At 44.4% G+C, this 21,675-nt stretch overlaps 1 protein-coding gene across 1 annotated transcript; it reads left to right on the top strand.

The window, feature by feature from the left end:
* The first annotated feature begins 3,136 nt into the window (after positions 1-3,136).
* On the top strand, positions 3,137-21,526 carry pde7a (phosphodiesterase 7A). The gene is made up of 13 exons (XM_079180985.1): positions 3,137-3,358; positions 11,860-11,920; positions 13,452-13,484; positions 14,851-14,940; positions 15,724-15,887; positions 15,986-16,049; positions 17,505-17,701; positions 17,808-17,939; positions 18,074-18,165; positions 18,309-18,453; positions 19,128-19,224; positions 19,420-19,500; positions 19,607-21,526. Exons 1-13 carry the CDS (start codon positions 3,221-3,223, stop codon positions 19,903-19,905), a joined length of 1,593 nt encoding a protein of 530 aa, XP_079037111.1. The 5' UTR covers positions 3,137-3,220; the 3' UTR covers positions 19,906-21,526.
* Positions 21,527-21,675: the final 149 nt, after the last annotated feature.

The following is a 21,675-nucleotide window of genomic DNA, read 5'->3' as shown; positions in this document are numbered from 1 at the left end:
CTACTTCTTTAAAGTAGACTTGAGATATACCCTAATTAACCTCAATGTGTCTTTAATTAATGTTTGATCCTACAAGCACACTGTCATTGTAGGTGCTCTTTTTCACCACGAGGTGGCTCTAAATACACACAAAATATTTGTAGGTGTTTGTAATGGCATCTAATATATCGTCTAAAAATGCTGTTTGTTTCTTAGCATTCAATCTGAGGGTTATAGCAATCCAGTTTAATATGAGTAAGATAACAGGTGCATATATATCGTGAATTGTCATGAAAATGTAATTAATTGGTTACGGTAAATATTAGATGGAGAAGTGCAGTTACATCAAATATGGCATTTTAAAACATCAGCAATATTTGTGTGTTGTGTGCTTGTTTACAAATGCACATATATATATATATATATATATATATATATATATATATATATATATATATATATATATATATATGTGTCAAAGAGCACTACAGGCTTCAAACTGCTGTGTGGGCAATTAAGCAATAGATAATGACTCCTGTGACACCCACAGTGTTGTCAGAGGGTAACAGGTAAATCAATTAGGGACAGCATGGCGGATTGCAATTTGTCTCCAGAGAGCTCTCAGCAAAAAGAAATAGTCAGGGGGAGTGGAGCCTCACAAGCAAGATACCTGTGACCTCAAGGGGAATCAGCAGGTATGCAGTTCACCCGTCTTACTAAAGCTCCCGAGGCCGAGGCTATACAGTAGTTAAACACAGTTTTAGTTTGCGTGCATGTGTGAATGTGGCAATAAAAAAAAACGTCTGTGGAAGAAATGAATGAACAGAAAGTCCTTTTCCCCCCACATACACTTAGAGGAGTGAGTGTGTGCGCGCACACACACACCCACACACACACACACACACACACACACACACACACACGTAACGCGTCATTGACACAGTCCAATGCCACACCAAACAGCTTCAGAGTTGTCTGGCAACAACAGGTTTGTAAACTGAATGCAACAACAAAAAGAAAACAGAACCGCCCATGTGTGGTTGACCTTCCCTTCTCTGTTTGCTGCAAATACCTTGTAAAAATCAAGATGTGACTTGTTAGTCGTTTACACTAACACTTCAGGAAAAGTAGCAGTCAAGATCAAATTAAATGATTTTAGTGTGTATTATCAGCCACAGGGCGTTACGCCATCCGGAGTGGAGAGTAATTAGAAGTATTGTATATGTCTGTATATAAACACATTCTCTGAAAAAGATTTCCACTACTTTGGCAGGGTTTGTGTGGGTAATACGTTCTAACTGTTACTCATTAAAACAGCTAGTTTCGTAAGTTTCCCTTTAGTAGTTTCAAAAACAAGCATCTCACTTTAAATACAATTGAGGTCAGGTCACAGTGCACCTCGACTCGAGCTGCTTATTCTCTTCCTCTCTCCACTCCTGCTGCTGCCTACGACACATTTGATGTTGTGTTTTGCAGTGTTGCCTTAGTTGCCTGTAAAAGATGCAGGACCTCTTTGTGGGGGGTATGATTGTGGGGCAACCGCTTTCAGACCCGTGGAAATGAGGAGGGGGGGATTACGCCTCCATTGGCACTGGGCCTGACTGTTGCCATGGCACGTCCATTGTCCCTCCCAGCACATGGGCATGGCACAGAAACCTCCAGTGAAAATGTTCATGTTATGGTCTGTTAGTGCTGTGTGTGTTTGTTTTCTTTCTTGTGGAATGATTTGATACATTGGGTCAACAAAAGCTTACCATGCAAAAATAATAAAAAAAACAAAAAAGAAAACAATGGTCCATCCTCTAACGGGCATTTGGTGCAGACAGATATACCTAAATAATGCATGCAGTCAATAGAATGAGTACAAAGAGCACTGCTTTTCGATGCAATCAGCACGTCTTGAGTTGTCATATGGAGCAAATTGCTTTCAGCCTTTACAGAGCTGCAACATTTTTGCTGTGTTTCCTTGGCTAGTATTTCAAACTTCCGGTGTGTCTCAGCTCCCGAGAGTATGAGTCATGAGAGGAAGGTAATCACAGGCAATGATGTGGACCGCTGCAGGGCAAGCCCCGTTGTGGAGGAATACCCTTGAGAAAGTCCACGCCGTCTGCAAAACGACTGCTCATGTAGGTCTTGGGATCGCCCTGGCCACACAGCCAATCATATGCATCGGTTTATACGGCTTGAGAACCTTTGTCCAATCAGCGACGAGTTTATAGAACCAGCCTTAACGCCATTGGTTGATTTGAGACAAGGGCGGTTTTTGTTGCTCGCTCCAACAGCACCATCTCTGGCAGGTGGTGTGTGCTTTAAAACCATACAGTAGGCTAATGTTTAGGACGATAGGTGGCCAGTTATAGGGACGCAAACACCATTTAGCTCGTTCATATGTCGTCTTTTTGTTGCTAGTTGTGCGTCACGTGCCGTTACGTTTGCTTTAAAGTCGCCGGAATCTCCGTGGACGGGATGCACGTCGGGGTTTCCCTCTTTGAGCCAGACACTTTGTGCTTTACGGTCAGCGGCGGTGAATTAAGACGACTGCTCCTTCATCGTGCAGCTCCTGAAACAAGACGGAGAAGCCCTACATGTTGATTGTGTGTCGCCACCGGCGTGAGTCCGCATGAGAGAAAACACCTCCAGCTCGCGCACATCCTGGAGCCGCCTCACCTCACCCGCCGGGGTTGTTGCATTCAACATGATATGTTGATGGTATTTATTTTTTATTTATTTTTTTGGAAGTGATCGTGCCTTTTGTTTTCATTTCGGGAGATGTGATGTGCGGATCCGCGGACGCCACGCGACGCAAACGAGCGGACGTTGTGTGTTTTTTCTGCTTTGAAAATGAGGAAGCGTTCTCATAAAGACCCAGAAAATGGCAAGACGGTCTCGTCGTCCGTGGGCCCGGATTTGAGTAAAATGAGAAGGAAAGGAGCAAATGCAACAGCAGCATGAGATTTTTTTCTCTCTTCCCCCCCACCCGACAGAATGACACCAAAGGAGGTGAAGCGGTGGAGGTAGAGAAGACGCAGCATCAATGAAGTTTTGAGTCTCTCTTGATGAACAGAAGTACTTTGCAGCTCGATAGCTGATCGTTTCCACAATATTAAAATATTTTTTTTTTGGCTTTGAGGGATTTTCTAATTCACTCTCTATTTTCGCATTGCATTTGTTATCTTTTTCACTATTTTTTTTTAAATTTCTTTTTTAATACTTTCGATCCGGATCCAGCCCTGACTATTCAATGGAAGTATGTTATCAGCTGCCGGTTTTGCCTCTAGACAGGCCGGTTCCCAAGCATGTCCTCAGCCGCAGGGGAGCCATTAGTTTCAGCTCCAGCTCTTCTCTCTTCGGGGCTCCTGATCCGAGACAGCTGTCACAGGTAAATATATTAAAAAATCCTTATATTCTCTCTCTCTCTCTCTCTCTCTCTCGCTCTCTCTCTCTCTCTCTCTCTCTCTCGCTATCTATCTATCTATCTATCTATCTATCTATCTATCTATCTATCTATCTATCTATCTATCTATCTATCTATCTATCTATCTATCATTTAGTCACAGCGGGGGTGGCTCTGGGAATCACACAGGCCTTTAAACCAGCACATTTTTTTTCCCAACAAACATGAATAATCCAGAGGAATCTTGCAGGTGGTTGTTGGATATCTAGGCCCTAACACAGACAGACAGACAGACAGACAGACAGACAGACAGACAGACAGACAGACAGACAGACAGACAGACAGACAGACAGACAGACAGACAGACAGAGTGAACACTCACTTGCAAAGAAGACTCACAACATTTTCTTATCTCTTAGACCTAAAATACACCCCAAACTGAAACCACTTTGCATGTGTGCATGTTGCCCACTGATAGAGGCCCTCTTTGGCTTCCACTTTGGCCAACACTGGCAGCGTGATGCCTAAAGTATACCGGTTTACTCCTGCGACTTCGCTACAGTTGTCAGCAGGAACGTGCCATGGTGTTATTTATATTAACAGCCCTTGTCACACTGACAGAACGAGCATAAATCATTGAGTCATACTTGAACTTCCTGCTTTCCCAGAGTCTCTCGAACTCTTGAAAATGTGCCTCTGGCGAGCCTGCCTCCTCTAATTTCTGCCCTGCAGTGAAAGAAAAGGTAGGCCACAACAACAACCACAACAACAGGCCACAACTTCATGTTGTGGAGTCACATTTTGGCTTGACTCTCCTGTACAAAGAGAAACTGGTACACTTGCTTAACTAACTGTAACACACATGTGCCTGCAAACCTTTTTAGCTCGGAGAAAAGTTGCACATCAAGTTCCCCGACGTGTTCCAGCTTTTTAAAAAAAAAAAAAAAACGGTAAAACATCCTCACGGTTGCTTCGGTACGGTACAGATCTTTGGATCACTTCCTGCTCGAGTTTGGTCATGAACAGAAACTCCCACTGCGCAGCCGGGGCATCTCCCGACACATTAGCCACGCATTAAGTCACTGTCTTTTGACTGTGTGAGCATCCTCTTCAATGGGCCTTCCATTAGGGCTTTGTGCAAGACGCTGCTCCACATAAGCGCCCATGTGTGTCCGCTTTGAACCTTACCACGGCATCACCGGCAGCTCAAAGACTAATGCATAGGCATGGCTATCAAAGGCCCTCAATGTGGCTTCACTGGTCCTTTTTATCTCGCCGGGTTTTTAGCGCTTTCTTTGACAGATGTTATGAAATGTTGGGTATAAGCTGGCTGGGCGAGAGTTTTCGGTCCACCCATTGCTAGATTGCTCATCCTCTGTATAGCAACACGAGTGCAAAGCTGTTGTGTCTCTTGGTCGGGTTCACCGGTAGATGTTTTAAAGTGGGCCGGAGTTCATTTTCAATCGGCAGGTGGTGAGATGTTGTGGTGCTCCCTTTGTGTTGTGGGGAGAAAAAAAAAGGGGGTCGTTTGCAAGAAGCAGTGCACTTTGTCGTGTTAAGTGAGAAACAATAATGATCTGCACGTCATTTCTTTTGCGGAAGCATTGTTCAATTGCACAAGGTTTACAAACATTTTAGTTTTTTGAAACGTAAAGGCCTGCTGACGTAGTTATTTGTGAACATGCATACAGTCACACAGCAGTGTCACTCAGCCTTTGTCACAGAGCAATTACACTTCTACAAATATTGTGTTTTGGGCCCTAACTTTGACCATAAGGGTGCGTTTGTCCTCAGTGGCCGCTGTGTGTTCTTTGTGTGTGTGTGTGTGTGTGTGTGTGTGTGTGTGTGTGCGCGCTTCCACAGGCCTGTTGTTTGTGGAAGCAGTTCTGGACTACCGTTGCCACTGCCAAGAGGCAGTTAGGCATGTGCCTGGGCTCTGTGGGCAGTGGTTTGGCTGGCTGCCAGACTCACAGATGGCCGGAGTCTCAGTCTCTTTTCATTCTCCGGCTATCTTGTTCCGCTCACTCACAAGCTCTCCCTCTCTTTCTCCTCTACCCCCCCCTCCTCCAACCCCTCCCCCCCCCCCTCCTCCTCTTCCCTCGCAGATGAAGACATTTCCTCTTGTAAACAGAGGACAAAAGAGTAGGGTAGAAGACACGACGGAGTCTCTGAAGAATATGTCACTGTGGTCGTGGAATGCTTACGGTTGGGTGTAAATATGCTGCTTGAAGGGGCGTCGAGAAAAACCAGCCACCGCATTGGATAAATGGGCTTATTTCTCTAGTACAAAGCCTGTATTGTTTTCTTTACTACAATGCGTGTTGGTTGCGTTTTGATTAATTCCTAAAAGTGAGGTGGAAGGTGATTTTGAATTTTCTTTGTGTATAGCGATGCATGCTGGTCCCCTCTGGCTGCTCTGAGTGAAGGGTAAACACAGGACTGAGACAGATTAGTGTGGACGAGGAGTAAGACATCAAAGAGTCATGTGGTTCCCATCTAAACTACGCAACACACGCACACGCACACGCACACGCACGCACACACGCGCATGCATTGGTACGCAGACTTAGTTTGGCTTTGCTGCACTCGTCTCTCAGAGATGCTGTAACTGAAGTTTCTACGCCATTTGGCCCAACAAAGAAACAAAAGAATCCAGCAGAGATACAAGAATCAATAAAAGGTATTGATGAGGCCGGAGCAGTCACATGACCACTGTTCTGCTTTCAGCTCGGTCCATCACATCACAGTCAGAGATGTCATCAGGAGCGTGTTGGCCACTGACCCTAGATCGACTCCTCCTGATTGCGGATGTTTAGGGACAGGCGATGAGGATAAGCATGTGCATACGGGTGGGAGATACCTCAGCTCGTTTCATCCGCACTATGGATGTGTCTGCTGACGATAAGATACCGCTCTGCAGCGCTTCTTTCCGAGGGAGTTACTTTGTTGATTTTTAACTGAACCGATAAGCATTTTTTTTTTTTTTTTTTTTTTCTGAACATTGTCATCGGATTGACGTAGTTTCAGGATGTGGTAAGAATGCTGAAGGAGCTGTTCAGACACACCGAGGCTGGTGTTTCACAACAGTTCTCAAAATCTTTAACTCTCTCCCTGCCAACGTTTTGTTTTTCGCCGTCATTTTTGCGTGAATGACACCGGAATGCATGGTGCCGTTCACTAAGCCAGGATGTGTTTTAGCCTATTTTAGCAAATAAACAAGAATCGTGCACCCCGTCTTCATTTCTACATACTCACTCTGTGTTTTTCTCTCCGCCTGTCTGTCCCTCTCTGTAAGGGGCCCCTCTTATCACATGACCGTTCTGTTTTTGTGCTGCAGTGTCGGGTGCAATCGGCCGTGAGATTGTGGCTCCATACATCAACACGCTAACGGCCGCGATGTCAGGGGCCAGCTGCTCTGGCTGAATATTAATCATATGTACTGTGGTCCTATAGACATACGATAGTTGTCCACAAGCGCACTGGTTGTCAGCTTGGGTTTTGTTTGCTCTCCTGAGAAGGCTTGCAAGGGGGAGGGGAGGGAGGGGAGGGAGGGGGCATTAAACTGGCCCAGAGAAGCAATTAGAGCCTGGGGATGATGTTTTAGATGAATGAAATTCCTGTGCGGGGTAGAAAGCAAGTTTCTCCCCCCCCACACACCCCTTTACCTCTACTTGTGTCATAGAGCACTTTTATACGAGGCCCCCTTAAAGCTCTCTGTTTTGAAGAAGGCTTAAATCATTTTAATACATTATCGGTTGCTTTGTTCTTTGACGTCAACGCTACTCGAGGCGTCGGGCCAATTCACCCCCGGGGCCCTGCCCTCAATCCGGCGGCCCTCCTCTCAAAAAAACTCCCAGCAGCTGGAGTGTGTCCGAGTGGACAGTGATCTCATAAAGCACTCCCAACAGGTAGACTCCATCTAGGGCTTTGTGTATGCAATGGCTGATACACACACACACTCACTCACTCACTCACTCACTCACTCACTCACTCACTCACTCACTCACTCACTCACTCACTCACTCACTCACTCACTCCAGACTTGTCCACATTTATGGCCCAGCACTCAGTTTGTGGAATGTGCCATTCCACACTGCAGAGCGCTGCAAGAGGTCATAACTCAGAGGGAAGCTTTCAGTTTATGAAAGTCCAGCTGCTTTTATCTTGGGTATTTACGTGTGCGTGTGTGTGCGTGTGTGTGTGTGTGTGTGGGGTGCCCGTGCACGGCTTTGTTTCTGATATGTCAGTTTATAGGAATACTGCTGGCTTCCTCATTTGCTTGTCCCCTGCTGACTTACTGACAATGCAATGATGACAAGGAAGCATGTTTTGAAAAAGCTGTTTTTGAGTTAATGCAACTCAGCCAGTGCCTTTTTTTAAATTTAAATAGTACATTAATCCGTCTGCTTTGAGCAAACTTCACTATACCATGTTGTCAGCATCTGTTTAACCGTAGGAGTCAGAAAATGACAAACCTTGACGACCTGGCCAGACATTTTGACACCACGTGACCTCCTGACCTCAGAAACCTGCACGCTGTGACCCCCGGCAGCGAGACTAAGCCGAGATAAGAAACGGAGCCGTATGTAAACGAGCTCACGTGGGACCGCAGGGAGCACAATGAGCAGACTGTTGGGCTAGCAGTAAACCGAATGACAAACAAAACACAATTTGGCTCTCGGACTGCGGCGAGCAAACTCCAACTGGCTCATTTACAAAATCCAGCAGGCAGAATAAGCTAGGATTCGTGTTAGCATTTATCTGTGTGCTAGTGAGTTGATCTGACTATACTAGTGCAGGGCCCTTTCAACACATCGGCCTGTGGCGTTACTCATGAACCGCTCATACAAACGATGACAAAATGACATAGTTGTGTCACACACACAGGTCGCTGCAACTCACGGTCAGAAACGCCGGTGAAATAGGCCTCTACTCTGGCTCACCGGAAAAACACCAGGGCCAGACTTTAACATGAGGCAAAGTAGGCTCCCTGGACCCGGGGTCCCAACTAAAAGGCCCCCTAACAGCTATAGATTTATTATGATGTGAAAAATATTGAATCATGCTAATATTCTAACTCATTATTCCACAAAATAACTACTAAAACGCCCCCAAAGCACAAAAAAAAACACGCAACTCGACTGTATACTACTTACTGGGCACCTCTACATCAGAGGAACACATTGTAGTGCTACATCAACTTGACCGAGAAACGTTGGCGGTTACGTTGCAGATTCAGATTTGACTCACAAAATACAAATATTCAAATGTGATGTATCATTATACGATGAACGATCCAGCAATATACAAACGCAGAGTGGCATGGTTTCTGTGTAGGCGATCCGCGCGTGCTCATTGAGTTGTAACGTTATCCAGCGTTCATGTTGCGATAGCGTTATCTGCCTACATATATATGCTTTTTTTGGGGATAGGCTTCATAATGTTTGGGCTGACGAGGAGAGGATTTTTCAAAAGGTTTTCTTGTATTTCTGGATGTCTCAAAAAGTTCTTAATGTACAGGATTCACCAGAGATGGATGGAGGATGACTTCATTCCTTTATAGCCCAGTGAGTCACAGTTCTCCCTTCACACCCCAGCTTTGCATGAGCCTGAAATGAAAAAGAAATGCCATAAATAATGCCATTAATCCTGGCTCTGCCTTGTTTGATGCCAGAGGCTGTGGGTCAAATGCAAACTGGCAATCGGCAGTGAAGCCAAAGCAAAAAGAAAGTCTCGCTGTAATTTCTCTAATGGCCACTAGAAGCCAAGAACTCTGTATTAAAGTTAAAGTAATTAACGTTTTCTATCTTGAAATGCAAAGTAAATGCATTTTTCCCAATGCAACTCCTAATAATTTAGGTGCACCCAACAATTTTCACCGGGTCTTTTGCCCCTGAAATAATACATTTTAAGAGTTAGCTTTTTTTGTCAGTTCCTACACACAGTGATCATCCCCTAACGCATTATGTAAATTATTGTAAACGGGGATGAAGTTGCAGATATATGCACCGAAGATGTTGAATCAGAAGGCCGCTGGAAGCAGGGGGTCCAAGGGGTCAGTACTGGGATGCTCAGCCAAGGCCGTGCAATTAAGTGCAATCCACATGTTTAAATTATTCCATCGTAATGTGAAAGTGGGGTCGAGCGGTGGAGAAAGAGAAGCACTCATTGCATAAACGCAGGTAGGTAGAGAGTCAGGTTGCCCGTCCAATCATCAGCCACAGATACCGGATTTGTTTTTCTTTTTTTTTTGTCAGAGCATTTGAGTCATTGGTTTCTGTCGAAGTGTTAAGAGAATTTCAACAAAAACAACCCTATACCTATTTAACTTGAACTGCCTTTTACACTCTGCGTCTCTCTCCCGCTCCCTTATTTCCCATCACCCTCAGCCGTGAATCATGAATGCCCAAAACACAGAGCTTACAGAGGGGCTCAAGTTCATTCCGTATACCATGACCGGATGGACCCATGGGTGTGTGGTTTTGTGTGTGTTGGCACTACAAAGCGTGGCAGGGGTGTGTGTGTTGTGAGATGGCCATTTCAAGGGTAAAACGTGACATCCCCCTCCGTTCACAGTGGGAATGTGACATCCACAAAGTGTTCGCACTGCCGCCTCCTTCTTACCAGCTCGCAAGCGATCACATGCCAGCAATGTCCACTTAAGTGCCAACTGGTGGCTTGCCCTCTCTGTCTGTGTGCGTGTGTGCGTGTGTGTGTGTGTGTGTGTGTGTGCAGCAAGCTCTGGCCAAAAGGTTTGTTTGGGCAATTGTTGGCAGGGCTGGTCACTCTTCCATTCCCAGCCCTGGAGCCAGTATTACACAGTTCCCAAGCATGTTAAAGCTGATACCAACCCCCCCTCACACACACACACACACACACACACACACTCACACACACTATCCGCCCATGCATCTATACACACAATCTATAATATTCACACTAACCACTAGTGCTGTGTGTAAACACAGCGGCCTGTTGACACTAAAATACAGCTCTGCAGATCACCCACCCCGAGTCGAGCTGTTTGCTAGCCGGTAAAATATTAGCTTTGGATTGGCGGCTGTCATGAGCTTAGAGGACAGACAGTGTGTGTGTGTGTGTGTGTGTGTGTGTGTGTGTGTGTGTGTGTGTGTGTGTGTGTGTGTGTGTGTGTGTGTGTGTGTGTGTGTGTGTGTGTGTGTGTGTGTGTGTGTGTGTGTGTGTGTGTGTGTGTGTGTGTGTGTGTGTGTGTGTGTGTGTGTGTGTGTGTGTGTGTGTGTGTGTGTGTGAGAGAAGGAGATTCACAGTAATCCTCAGGATATGAAGTAGTCGGTATACAAGCGCGTACGTCTGTGTTTGTGTCGTGACCAGTTGCCAGTCATGCAGGCTCCCTGTGGAACGGGTAACCCTAGACAAGAAGGGAGAGTGGCGAGTCGGCCTGGAGGGGACCTAGGATTTTTGGAGTGCACAGAGAGGTGAGCCAACACCTCAGCGTATAGCCTGGAGCAGCTGTCTGTCGACAGAGCAAATATGTAGTCACCACGGCCATACCCACTACAACTAGCGCTGTGGTGCTCTGCTGCGGCTGCCTCCTGGTGTGGGATACTGTTTGCACTGGATTGTGTTGTAGACACGCGTAAAGATAATAACGGACGATCTATCCGCTTTATTTGTTGGGATCTTCATCCATATTTGGCAACTTGTTGGGCTTTTAAGGTCAACAGAAAGCCCCCTTATTCACAACACATACCATTATATTCTAGAGTCACAGCTGTCTGGGCCTCTCCTCGTACGTCGAGAGGCATTCCCTGATGATAAAAAGGGGAATTTCGGAAGGCATCGCCTGAGTCCCTACACAAGGACTCTATTTATTAAGTAGTTTCGGGGGTTTACAATGTTACTTGAGGTGATGGAGCCAATGTTTTACAACATCGGTCCTGTTTATTAGTTCCAGTAAAGTCCGTTCAAATTCAAATGTATTCAAATTGCATTCACCTGCTGACGTCAGAACAGGGAAGTCATTATTTCATACATACTTTGTTAAAGATTGTATTTTTAAATGTGTTTTGAGAAAGACTTGTAAAGGAAGCAAACATGTCAAAGAATACCTATCGTGTGTGTGTGTGTGTGTGTGTGTGTGTGTGTGTGTGTGTGTGTGTGTGTGTGTGTGTGTGTGTGTGTGTGTGTGTGTGTGTGTGTGTGTGTGTGTGCAAACCGCTACACTGATAAACATGTTCCAGCTTCATATCATCAGCCTGATACGGCACTTACACCACTGCTATCAGTCATGTGAGAAACGCGTGTTATGTGGACACACACAGCAGATTAGAACAAACGATAGCAACATTACACCACCCTCCACTTATCCAACTCTGTTTATATGTTATTTTGTGTTTTTGAGGTGTGTGTTTGGTTGGAGATGGGATCGTGATACCACCCACACCAATTCTGGGACCTATTTTATTACAATAATGTAACATTTTATTGGTGTCTTTTTGTCCGTTCAGAGACGAGGGGCCATCTCCTATGACAGCTCTGACCAGACGGCGCTGTACATTCGTATGCTAGGTAAGTGTTTCCCCATTCTATGTTCGTTCGTACACACACACACACACACACGCACACTAGACATCAGTAGGTTTATCTCCTCCATGATCATGTTCATTTCTTAATACACAATGGCTTAAAAAGCAGTGAGATCGAAAATAGATGGACGTAGAGATTATGAAGAGATGGGGCTGCACTAGAGTGCATGTCCACTCAATCCCTGGCCTCTCAGTAATCTCTCAATCAGAATATATATATATATATATATATATATATATATATATATATATATATATTTTGTGTATCTGTAGTGTTGAGTGTCTTTTTTTTTTTGTTCAGGGTACAGAATTTAATTTGAACACTAAACGGACTAAGGGTTCATTGGCAGAGTGTTTGTGTGTCTGTGTGTTATGTACTGCTTGTGTGTGTGTGTGTGTGTCTGTGTGTGTGTGTGTGTGTGTCAGTTTGCCCATTGCTGCCCTCAGCAACCCTAAACAGGATAAGCAGTTTAGAAAATGGATGAGAGGACGGAAGGCTCATAGCTCTGCCAGGCAGATGGGAGTCAAATGCATCTAGGAAGCAGCCAGAAGAGCAGTCCTGGCGTCCTGATCAATAAGGCTATTGAGGATAATGGTGCGATTAGAGCCTGGGTGCACCCCTGACATCAGTCCGCCCCACACAGATGTGCCCTCGCATGCAACTTTCGCCACCTTTTTTTATTCATAAATCCGATGCTGTTTGTCTGGTAGTGAGCAGCTCACAGTGTTGTCCCGTCAGGGTCGTTCATAGATATCCGATTGCTGCCGAGTAGTTTAGTGAGTAGGCAGGGAGCATCAAACAGCAGGGGAAGTTTAAGGCTTCCTGAACGTCTATGTAGCTTTCACATAATATTGCTTAACTTTTGTTCCTCTCCAGCTTAATAATGCCCACGTCTCGACTGCTGCCACGTGCGTCTACTCGCAGTTCTAGCAATTCATCGAGCTCACCGAAGGAGCTTTAGCTTTTTTTTTTTTTTTTTTTAATACAGCATCTGTGTGTCTGTAGATGTTATATTAAATTGAGTGTGAGGAGAGGCCCGCTAATGCGGACTGGTGTTTGCCCGGGCCAGGGTTCAGCCTGCCAAGTTAAAGCTTGATGTGCTTTCAAATAGCAGGACTCAGAGCTTTCGCCGCATCAGTTATAATGACATGACCTACATCCACCCCAGAGCTCCAGCGCTAATGCACCGCAGGAGAAACATGGACCCTGCGACTCTGAAAAAACACACCAAGCAAACGCGCACACACACACGCACGCGCACGTGCTGAGCCCTAGCACACAGAGATTGATGTGACAGATGTGTATATAAATGTGGACACACTCACTACCTAGGAGTGCATGAATTGTAGTGTTGTGTTTTTTTTTATCCTAATTTCTGTTGTGCATGTGAAATGCAACTGATATGGTTTCAGTCTCCACATTCATACCAACAACTTAACAAACAGCGTTTCCACACAATGTTGAGCATCGTTGCGCCTTGAATTGTAATTCTTAGTTTTTGATATTTTGATAGGAGCTTGTGTAGTATTCAAACAGCCGTTTGCAAGTAAGTAACATGCTGGTTGGGGAACACACCCGTGTGACTGCTTTTGATTTGAATTCTTAATGCACACACGAAACGATCAGAAGTGCCATGCTGGAAACGTACCATTGCACTGTTTAGCACCTTGGTGATTTTACTGCCGTATACAGTCTTGCTGCATTTAGAGTGTTGCCTGGAACTACACGCTGCATCAGTCACCTCACCATCCTGTCGCCTCACTACACTCTCACTGCTCCCGACTGCAGTCTACAAGCAGGCCGGCCGCCGTCTTTTTGGTCCACGTCTGGAGCCTGTTCCCGCTGCTCTGCCTGACTACTAAATACAGTCATAGCTGTACTACGGATCCCATCAGTGGTTCTGAGTGCTAATAGTAGAGCAGATTGTCCTGACATGGCATTGCATGCTCAGCTGTTGTTTGATTGACTTGTCTGTCCGTTGAATTTTCGACGTGGGAGTGTGTTTGTGCGTAAGTGTGCCCGCACATGGATAGTATGCAGCAGGCTTGGGTGGAATAGTATTTACAAAATCACTTCTTTTGCTTGTTTTATTTTGCTTGGAGTACCAGAATGATGGGTTTTCACCACGTGTTGACAATAGAGAGGCAAAGTCCTGTTTCACTTTCAATGCTTAGTGTAAGACAGAATATGTCCTCATTGATATGAACAGCTGAGAGGTTATGAGTAAATGCACATCCACTACCATATTGACTAGAAAAAGTTGACACCGTATAATCAAAAATGGATGGTTATTTTGTTAACATTCAACAACTACAGCTCCCATGAGGCTTTGACTCGAGGGATATGTTGCTGTTGACTTCTAACAAAATAATCTATTATGTCTTCAAAACGACAAATTACTTTATTTGTTCATATAACACATTAAATGTGACAAAACAATTTCCCATTAAATCATTTAGCACAAAATATCAAATACAAAAGCAACCAAATGCCATTTATAACACAGGAATAACATAAGCAAAAATAGTTAATAAGTTAATATAGTTAGTTATTAAAATTAGGGGAATATTAGTGAGTTGTAAATTCTTATATTACCAGAAAACCAGAATCAGTTTGAGCTTTTTAGAAGGCCTGATGATATTTATGACAATCTTCTGTCTGGCTGTGGTTGGCTGAGCAGAGGCAGGATTTCAGCTGTGTTGGTAGTTTCACAAACATTTGTAATTGTCTTATCGTGGTGCTCTGTTCATCTGCGTCTCTGTGGTAAAAGCCCATCCTTGTGGCACTTAAGCAAGATCAATTCCAGTATATAATACAAAATATTTGTAAATACTACTTAGCCGAGCACATTCAGACACATTTCTTTTTCAAGCGGCATGAATCTTGAGGAAATAAGTGTTGATTTCTTCTAGGAGATGTGAGAGTGAGAAGTCAGGTTGGATTTGAACCGGAACGAAGAATCTCCCACCCGTACCTGTGCATCGACTTCCGAACTCTTCACAGTGAGTATGAATCACAGCCAGCCGATAACCTCGACTCGCCGGCCTCTTAAATAACAAGAGGCGATGTCGAACTGCGCCCACAGTTTGTTCCTCTGCAGCCAGATTGACAGATGTTTGTGCACTGCTGTCATACAGCATTTCACATGACGATAAATACCAGGGTGTGCCTCAGTGTCAACCATGCGAGAGGCTTTTTAGCAAAGCTTTGTGAATGGGTGCGTGATAAAATAACCGCTTTCAAACTCATTGAAACCTTTTAAGAAAACAAACAGTTGGGGAGAAGGGGTGTGTGTGTGTGTGTGTGTGTGTGTGTGTGTGTGTGTGTGTGTGTGTGTGTGTGTGTGTGTGTGTGTGTGTGTGTGTGTGTGTGTGTGTGTGTGTGTGTGTGTGTGTGTGTGTGTGTGTGTGTGTGTGTGTGTGTGTGTGTGTGTGTGTGTGTGTGTGTGTGTTTACATTTTGACCCAAAAGTAATCCTACTTCTTGCTGACGTGTTTCCGGATTGCAGCCAGGGTTTATTCAGACACTGTGTGTGTGTGACCACTGACAAAGCATGTCTGCTGTGTGATCCCAGACGAAAGGCTTATGAGTGGGCGGCTGTGTCAGCAGCGACTGTTTGTATATCTCTGTGTTGGTGTCAGATCCCCACCGAGTTTGTGCAACCCAAATTATTTTTTTCTTCTAAAATAAACATTTACCAAAAAGATTGTTACATATTTTACACATTGCATCTCTTGTCAATTGATGTGTTTGTCTGTGTGTGTGTGTGTGTGTGTGTGTGTGTAGCACGGCTGGGCTATGGGTCCACGTCAGCGAGCACCGCTCCTGAAAGGAGGGTCCACCGACTGCTCAGCTTCCAGAGGTACCTGCACTCATCCCGTCTGCTGCGGGGAATCCCCCAGCAGATCCCCCTCCACATCCTGGATGAAGACTACACTGGACAGGCCAAAGTAAGACGCCCACCTCTGTGCAACGATACCACGATAAGTCACTTTTTGTTCAGACTTCGCATCACTAATTCTGCGCTTCTCTTCTCCCTCTCTTGCAGTGCATGCTGGAAAAAGTCGGGAACTGGAATTTTGACATTTTCCTCTTCGATAGGTTGACAAACGGTATGTAAAATATGATCTGAAATACTGTTCACAAGCTGTTTCAAAAGTCATGACACAGATGAAACGGAGCACTGATGATCCAGCATTAAACCAGCCTTTATATTCAATGTATTACCAATGGTGCCATCTATTGGATGTCTGACGACACAGAGGATTTACTTCAGCATTGCCCGTTCAAATCCTTGGCCTGTGGTGTGGCTGCTTGCTGCGTTCTCAAGAACAACTCATACAAATAACTTTACACTAAAAGGGCCTCAAACAGCTACAGATTTATGATGATGTTTGCATATGAAAAATATTGAATCATTACTATTCTATCTGTCATTCTTCCCCAAAACACTTAAAGAAATGAGCATCTCAGCTGTATACTACTTACTGTGTACTTATACTTCAGAGGAAAACCTTGTAGTACTACATTTACTTGACAAAAGAAATGTTGCAGATTCCGATTTGATGCACAAAATATAACTATAAAAATATCATTAATTATTATTACTTAAACTATCCAGCATCATATCGTAATAGAAAGCTCCACTTTGAGTTGAGATGAGATGGTAAGGCCTCTCTTTCACTCTTTTAGATGCATGACTTTTACTGTACGGTTTTAATAGTTTTACTATGAATAGTTTTCAAAGAAGGCGTATTAGTTGCTTGCTTTTCAACAAAAAAAAACAAAATTTGACAAAGCACTCCATGAGGTCCCCAACAATACAGCCGCTAAATGTGAAGTAGATCGGATGAGAGGTTTCGGAGATATGCAAAGGTCATACAGACAGGCAGAGATTCTTTGCTATGTAGTTAGATGAAAGAATTTATGAAAGATGAACATTTTGAAGGAAAGATTAATTCTATAATTGAATTTCGAGGAGAATGATACATTGGTTTATTTTCCCGTGCAGCTGTAATGGAGTTTGGTTCCTGGCTTTAAGGAGCAACCGCAGTTCAACAGACTCTTAATTTTGTCTTATGAGGAGCATATTGAATTAACTAGAACATATTTCTGCACTGACAGGAGCCTCAGTAGATAAGAACAAGATATGTCGTATTATTAAAAAAGGGTTATGACTCGGACATGACCAGGCAGAGACGAGTATGTCTTTGGTTATTCCTTTGTTCTCGCCACATCCGTTTTGATGTTTACCGTGTAACTCAAAAGCAAGAGATGCGTAAGAGCTGAAGTGCATAGTGCTCTGAGATGAAAAATCACAAAAATATGTAACTATGGGAAGTGAAGAATGGGAAGTCCAGGCAGGCTTAGAGAAAGTGGATGCACAAATACAATTAATCACAGAATAGAAAAATAACTCCTGCATTCCACTGAGCAATAACGGATATTCATATTTTACATCGCAACAATGTCTGAAGGGAACAATTTGATCATTTTCGTTGCAAGTGAAAAGAGATAAACCGACCAGACGAAAGCAGAGCGCTCACTCTGATATTCCTCTTGTTCAGGAAACGGTCTGATCTCCCTGACCTTCCACCTGCTGAACCAGTATGGCCTGGTGGAGCTCTTCCAGCTGGACATAGTCAAACTGTGGAGGTTCCTGGTCATGGTCCAGGAGGACTATCACAGCGACAACCCCTACCACAACGCTGTCCACGCTGCCGATGTCACACAGGCCATGTACTGCTACATGCGGGAACCCATGGTGAGACATGAACACCTTGCACCCGCGATGGTATACAATATCCAGATCTGAAGGAGTATTTGTATGTTCAGGAGCAATCATAACTGTTGTGTTGTTGTCCATGCAGCTTGCCAAATCTCTGACCTCTTGTGACATCATACTTGGAATCCTGGCAGCCGCCACACATGACCTGGACCATCCCGGGGTCAATCAGCCTTTCCTCATCAAGACTGACCACTATCTAGCTACACTCTATAGGGTAAAACCACATAACGGCATAAGCCTTAAGCCTGGCAGCACTTTCTTAAGGATGAATTGAAGTGGAATAAGTCATGTGACTTATTGAATGTGTCTGTGCACATTTTTGTCCTTTTTTTTTTTTTTAATGTGCAGAATACCTCAGTTCTGGAAAACCACCACTGGAAGTCAGCAGTGGGCCTGCTCAGAGAGACTGGGCTGTTCTCCCATCTGCCTGCTGAAGACAGGTCAGTGTGACACTGAAAATATGCCAAGTGCGCTAAGAAAAACTCAAACTCAAAAGACTTCTCCGCTGAGTTTCGTAGAGCCAATCAGATGCCACACGCAGCGCTAACCGATCCGGTCATCTTGTGTTTTTCCGACCCCTCAGCCTGAACATGGAGAGGGAGTTGGGCTCCTTAATCCTGGCCACGGACATCAGCAGACAGAATGATTACCTGTCCAGGTTTCGCAGGCACCTGGACCAAGAGAACCTGTGCTTGAGCAATGCCAGCCACCGTCACTTCATCCTGCAGGTCAGTTACATCCTCCGTCATGTACACACACACAACAGGGTTTACTGTAGCTGGCATATTCCTGCTTAATGCCGTTATCCTGTGTGGTAGATGACACTGTGAGAAATATGCCAGATAAATAAGTAAATTAACTAATATTGTGTGACCAAAGCTTGTGTCGATTGGCGATCGGATCGACGATTGAAGGGAGGATCGACAATGTTTTTTACTACTCCGATATCAAGTCTTACAATCAGAACTAAGATGTTATAAAACTAATCTCTAGAAGCCAGACTGTGTATTTAGAGATGATTCTTATGGTCATGGAAGCTTCGAACTATTCGGTACAGTCCAACGAACAGTATTTGGAATTTGACAAACGCAAATTTTGACCGACCAGCCTATTGTTTTATTTTTTAGACCACTTCTTCACTTCACTCAACTTAAGTTATTTAATTTGACGGGCTTAGAAGGCAAAGATAAATATCCTAATGTCTTTATTTAATTAACAATAGCAAGGCTATTTGTCTTATTTGTGCAAAGTCTGTGAAGAGTTCATTCAGCTGATTTAAAACACATGTCTGGTAGTTGTTGGGATTCTGGAATATTAACGGCCGTCAGTAGTTCTTCATCTCAGCAAAACTGTGAGCTTTTCACGTGTTTTTAAAAAAAAATTTTATTCCCACCATGTGCAGATGGCTCTGAAGTGTGCAGACATCTGTAACCCCTGCAGACCCTGGGAGCTGAGCAAACGGTGGAGTGAGAAAGTGACGGAGGAGTTCTTCGAACAAGGTTATCATCTTTTCTGCTGCTTGCTGTTATATTGTTTGCATTCCCCTTGAACTATTTATTTAGCTCTTTTAGTTACAGCTCCGTCCTTTGTGTTTTTTTCTGTTTATTCTCTGCTACAAAGTGTCTATAATAGCAGATCACATTAAGGTCATACAATAGCTTGTGTATTGATTCTGTTTTGTTCTGCTCTTTTAGGAGACATTGAGAAGAAGCACAGACTTGAAGTCAGCCCACTTTTTGACAGAGAGATCAACACAGTTGGCAACATTCAAATAGGTACGTAGCTGCGTTGTATATTTGTTGTATCCAGCTTTCACCAACAACCTCCCCTCTCTTAACATTTAGCCCTAACATGTGGCTGCCGCCTCTTCTCTTCCTCCAGGCTTCATGACGTACGTGGCAGAGCCGCTGTTCGCAGAGTGGACCCGTTTCTCCGACACCCGTCTGTCCCAGACCATGCTGGGCCACATGGGGCTAAACAAGGCCAGCTGGGTCGGCCTACAGCAGGAACAAACCTCCGTCTCCAAGGAGGCGGAGCCCAGCTCTGCCGCCGCCGCCGACTCGGAAGGCGCTGCCGCCGGTGCCGCCGCCGGTGCCGCCGCCCGGAGAGACAGCACCACCGCTACGGCCGCGGGAGGAACCAGCTCCAAAGAAATACCTCAGGGAAGCAAAGAATCCTGACACTCCTTGTGTGCCCTTTCATCTCAACCACCTGGGCCCCGGCTTTGGGGCCTCACCACACTGGGGGCCTGGTGGGACATGCAGTGGCCAGCAGCCCTGCTGCTGCCCCACCTGATCCTGACACCTTTTATGTTTTGTTGCTTATGCCTCCCATCTTGATAAACCACTGATTTTATTTAATTTATTTAATTTTTAATTCCTCTTTTTTTTTGGCATAGAGCAATACATAGATACCTCATTTGGCTACTGCTGTATTTTCTTTTGTTTGCTTTTGTTTTATTTATTTGTCCACTATAGTTTTGGCATTACTGACTGAACGCACCACTTTTGTTTGTGTTGGTGAACCTTAAGGGGAAAGCAGTATAAGAGCTAAAGAAGACATTTTTCTTTTTTTTTCTGGTATTTTGAAGTGCCATTTGAAAACAAAGTTTGAAGACTGAGACAACTGGAGTATTCCGACACGAGACCCTCCGAAGACTTAATGCCATGTTGCATTTGTATTGAAGATTCTTCCTCATGTAAAACAAAAACAAAATGTGACAAGCCCGGTCCTTTTGCTGCCTCTACGAAGACTGTTTACGCATTTTCCTGTTTGTCGTTTCTCTCCCTTGAACTGAAGTGAATCACGTCGGCGCCACGGTTTGCCTTCGATGTGAAGAACCACTTGTTTTTTTTGAATTGTCATCCCACTGTTGAAGCCATGAAGCAGTACCTTATTCAAACACACCAGATGCCATAAGTTACTCCGCCTGTGCTACAATGTGTTCTTGCACTCTCGAATAACGATGACGTTGGATGTACAGCAGAGTCTCCGAGAGACCCCGAGAAGGTATTGTAGACGTTAGTCTTTTTCTGATGTTTCCGAATCTTCCAGTGCTGGTTGAACTCGGGGGGGGTAGCTTCCCTCCCAGACTGGAGATCAGTTACTCACTGCACATGCATCTCACCTGGAACTCCACGCAACTCGACTCGCTCAGGGTTTTGCCAGTCTCTTATCAAGAGGGAGAGGGGGGAGGAGGTGACTGCGGACGATGCAGGGTGGTTGTTGTTGTTGTTCTTTCCTGGCCAGGATCTACTGAAGGAGACTCTCCCTCTCCGCAGAATGTCTCTCACAGCCACATGCAACCTAAAGGACTGCTCGATTGATGCCTTATAACTATGCACAAACTATGCTAAGTGACCAAACCAGCTCCTGTTCCCATCAAGTGCATGGTGTGCTTGTCTTTGAATGCACTGTCCGATGATCCCTTTGCCTTTTTGTTGTGAGGAACAACTCCAGCTGTCTTTTTTTTTTTTTTTTTTTTGTACGGAAACAAAATGGTCGAGTGACTCTGAACATTCCATTTCTTCGTGTTTGGTTCGTCTACTTTGATTCAATATAGTGGCACAAATTGTGTTTTGAACATTTTTGAGAGATAACAGGTGCTTTTCTTACTTTGGCTGATTTGTATTTTTGCTGTAAGTGCTGTAAGACTGTTGATAAAAACTGTTTACAATTTGTTGCGACAGCCATTTTTGGGAAGACTTCAGTGTCGAGCCAGATTTTGTAAAGGCTTTGCTGTATTGACCTTTTTGATACATGCCTGTTGCAGTTTCGATTTGAATAATAAAAACCTGTTGTTGAAAATTGTTTCATTGACTTTCACACAGTTAAAGCATGCAGTCAACATTAGCAGAAATATGTAAATCAATGCCGTGGAAGTTTAGTTACACTACCTTTTGATCTCTTGACTGTTACAATTGAATAAGAGTGTAAGGGATTAAGTCATT

This window comes from Pholis gunnellus (assembly GCF_910591455.1).
Source record: "Pholis gunnellus genome assembly, chromosome: 20".
Lineage (NCBI taxonomy): Eukaryota > Metazoa > Chordata > Actinopteri > Perciformes > Pholidae > Pholis > Pholis gunnellus.
This window is presented reverse-complemented; position numbering and strand designations above follow the sequence as displayed.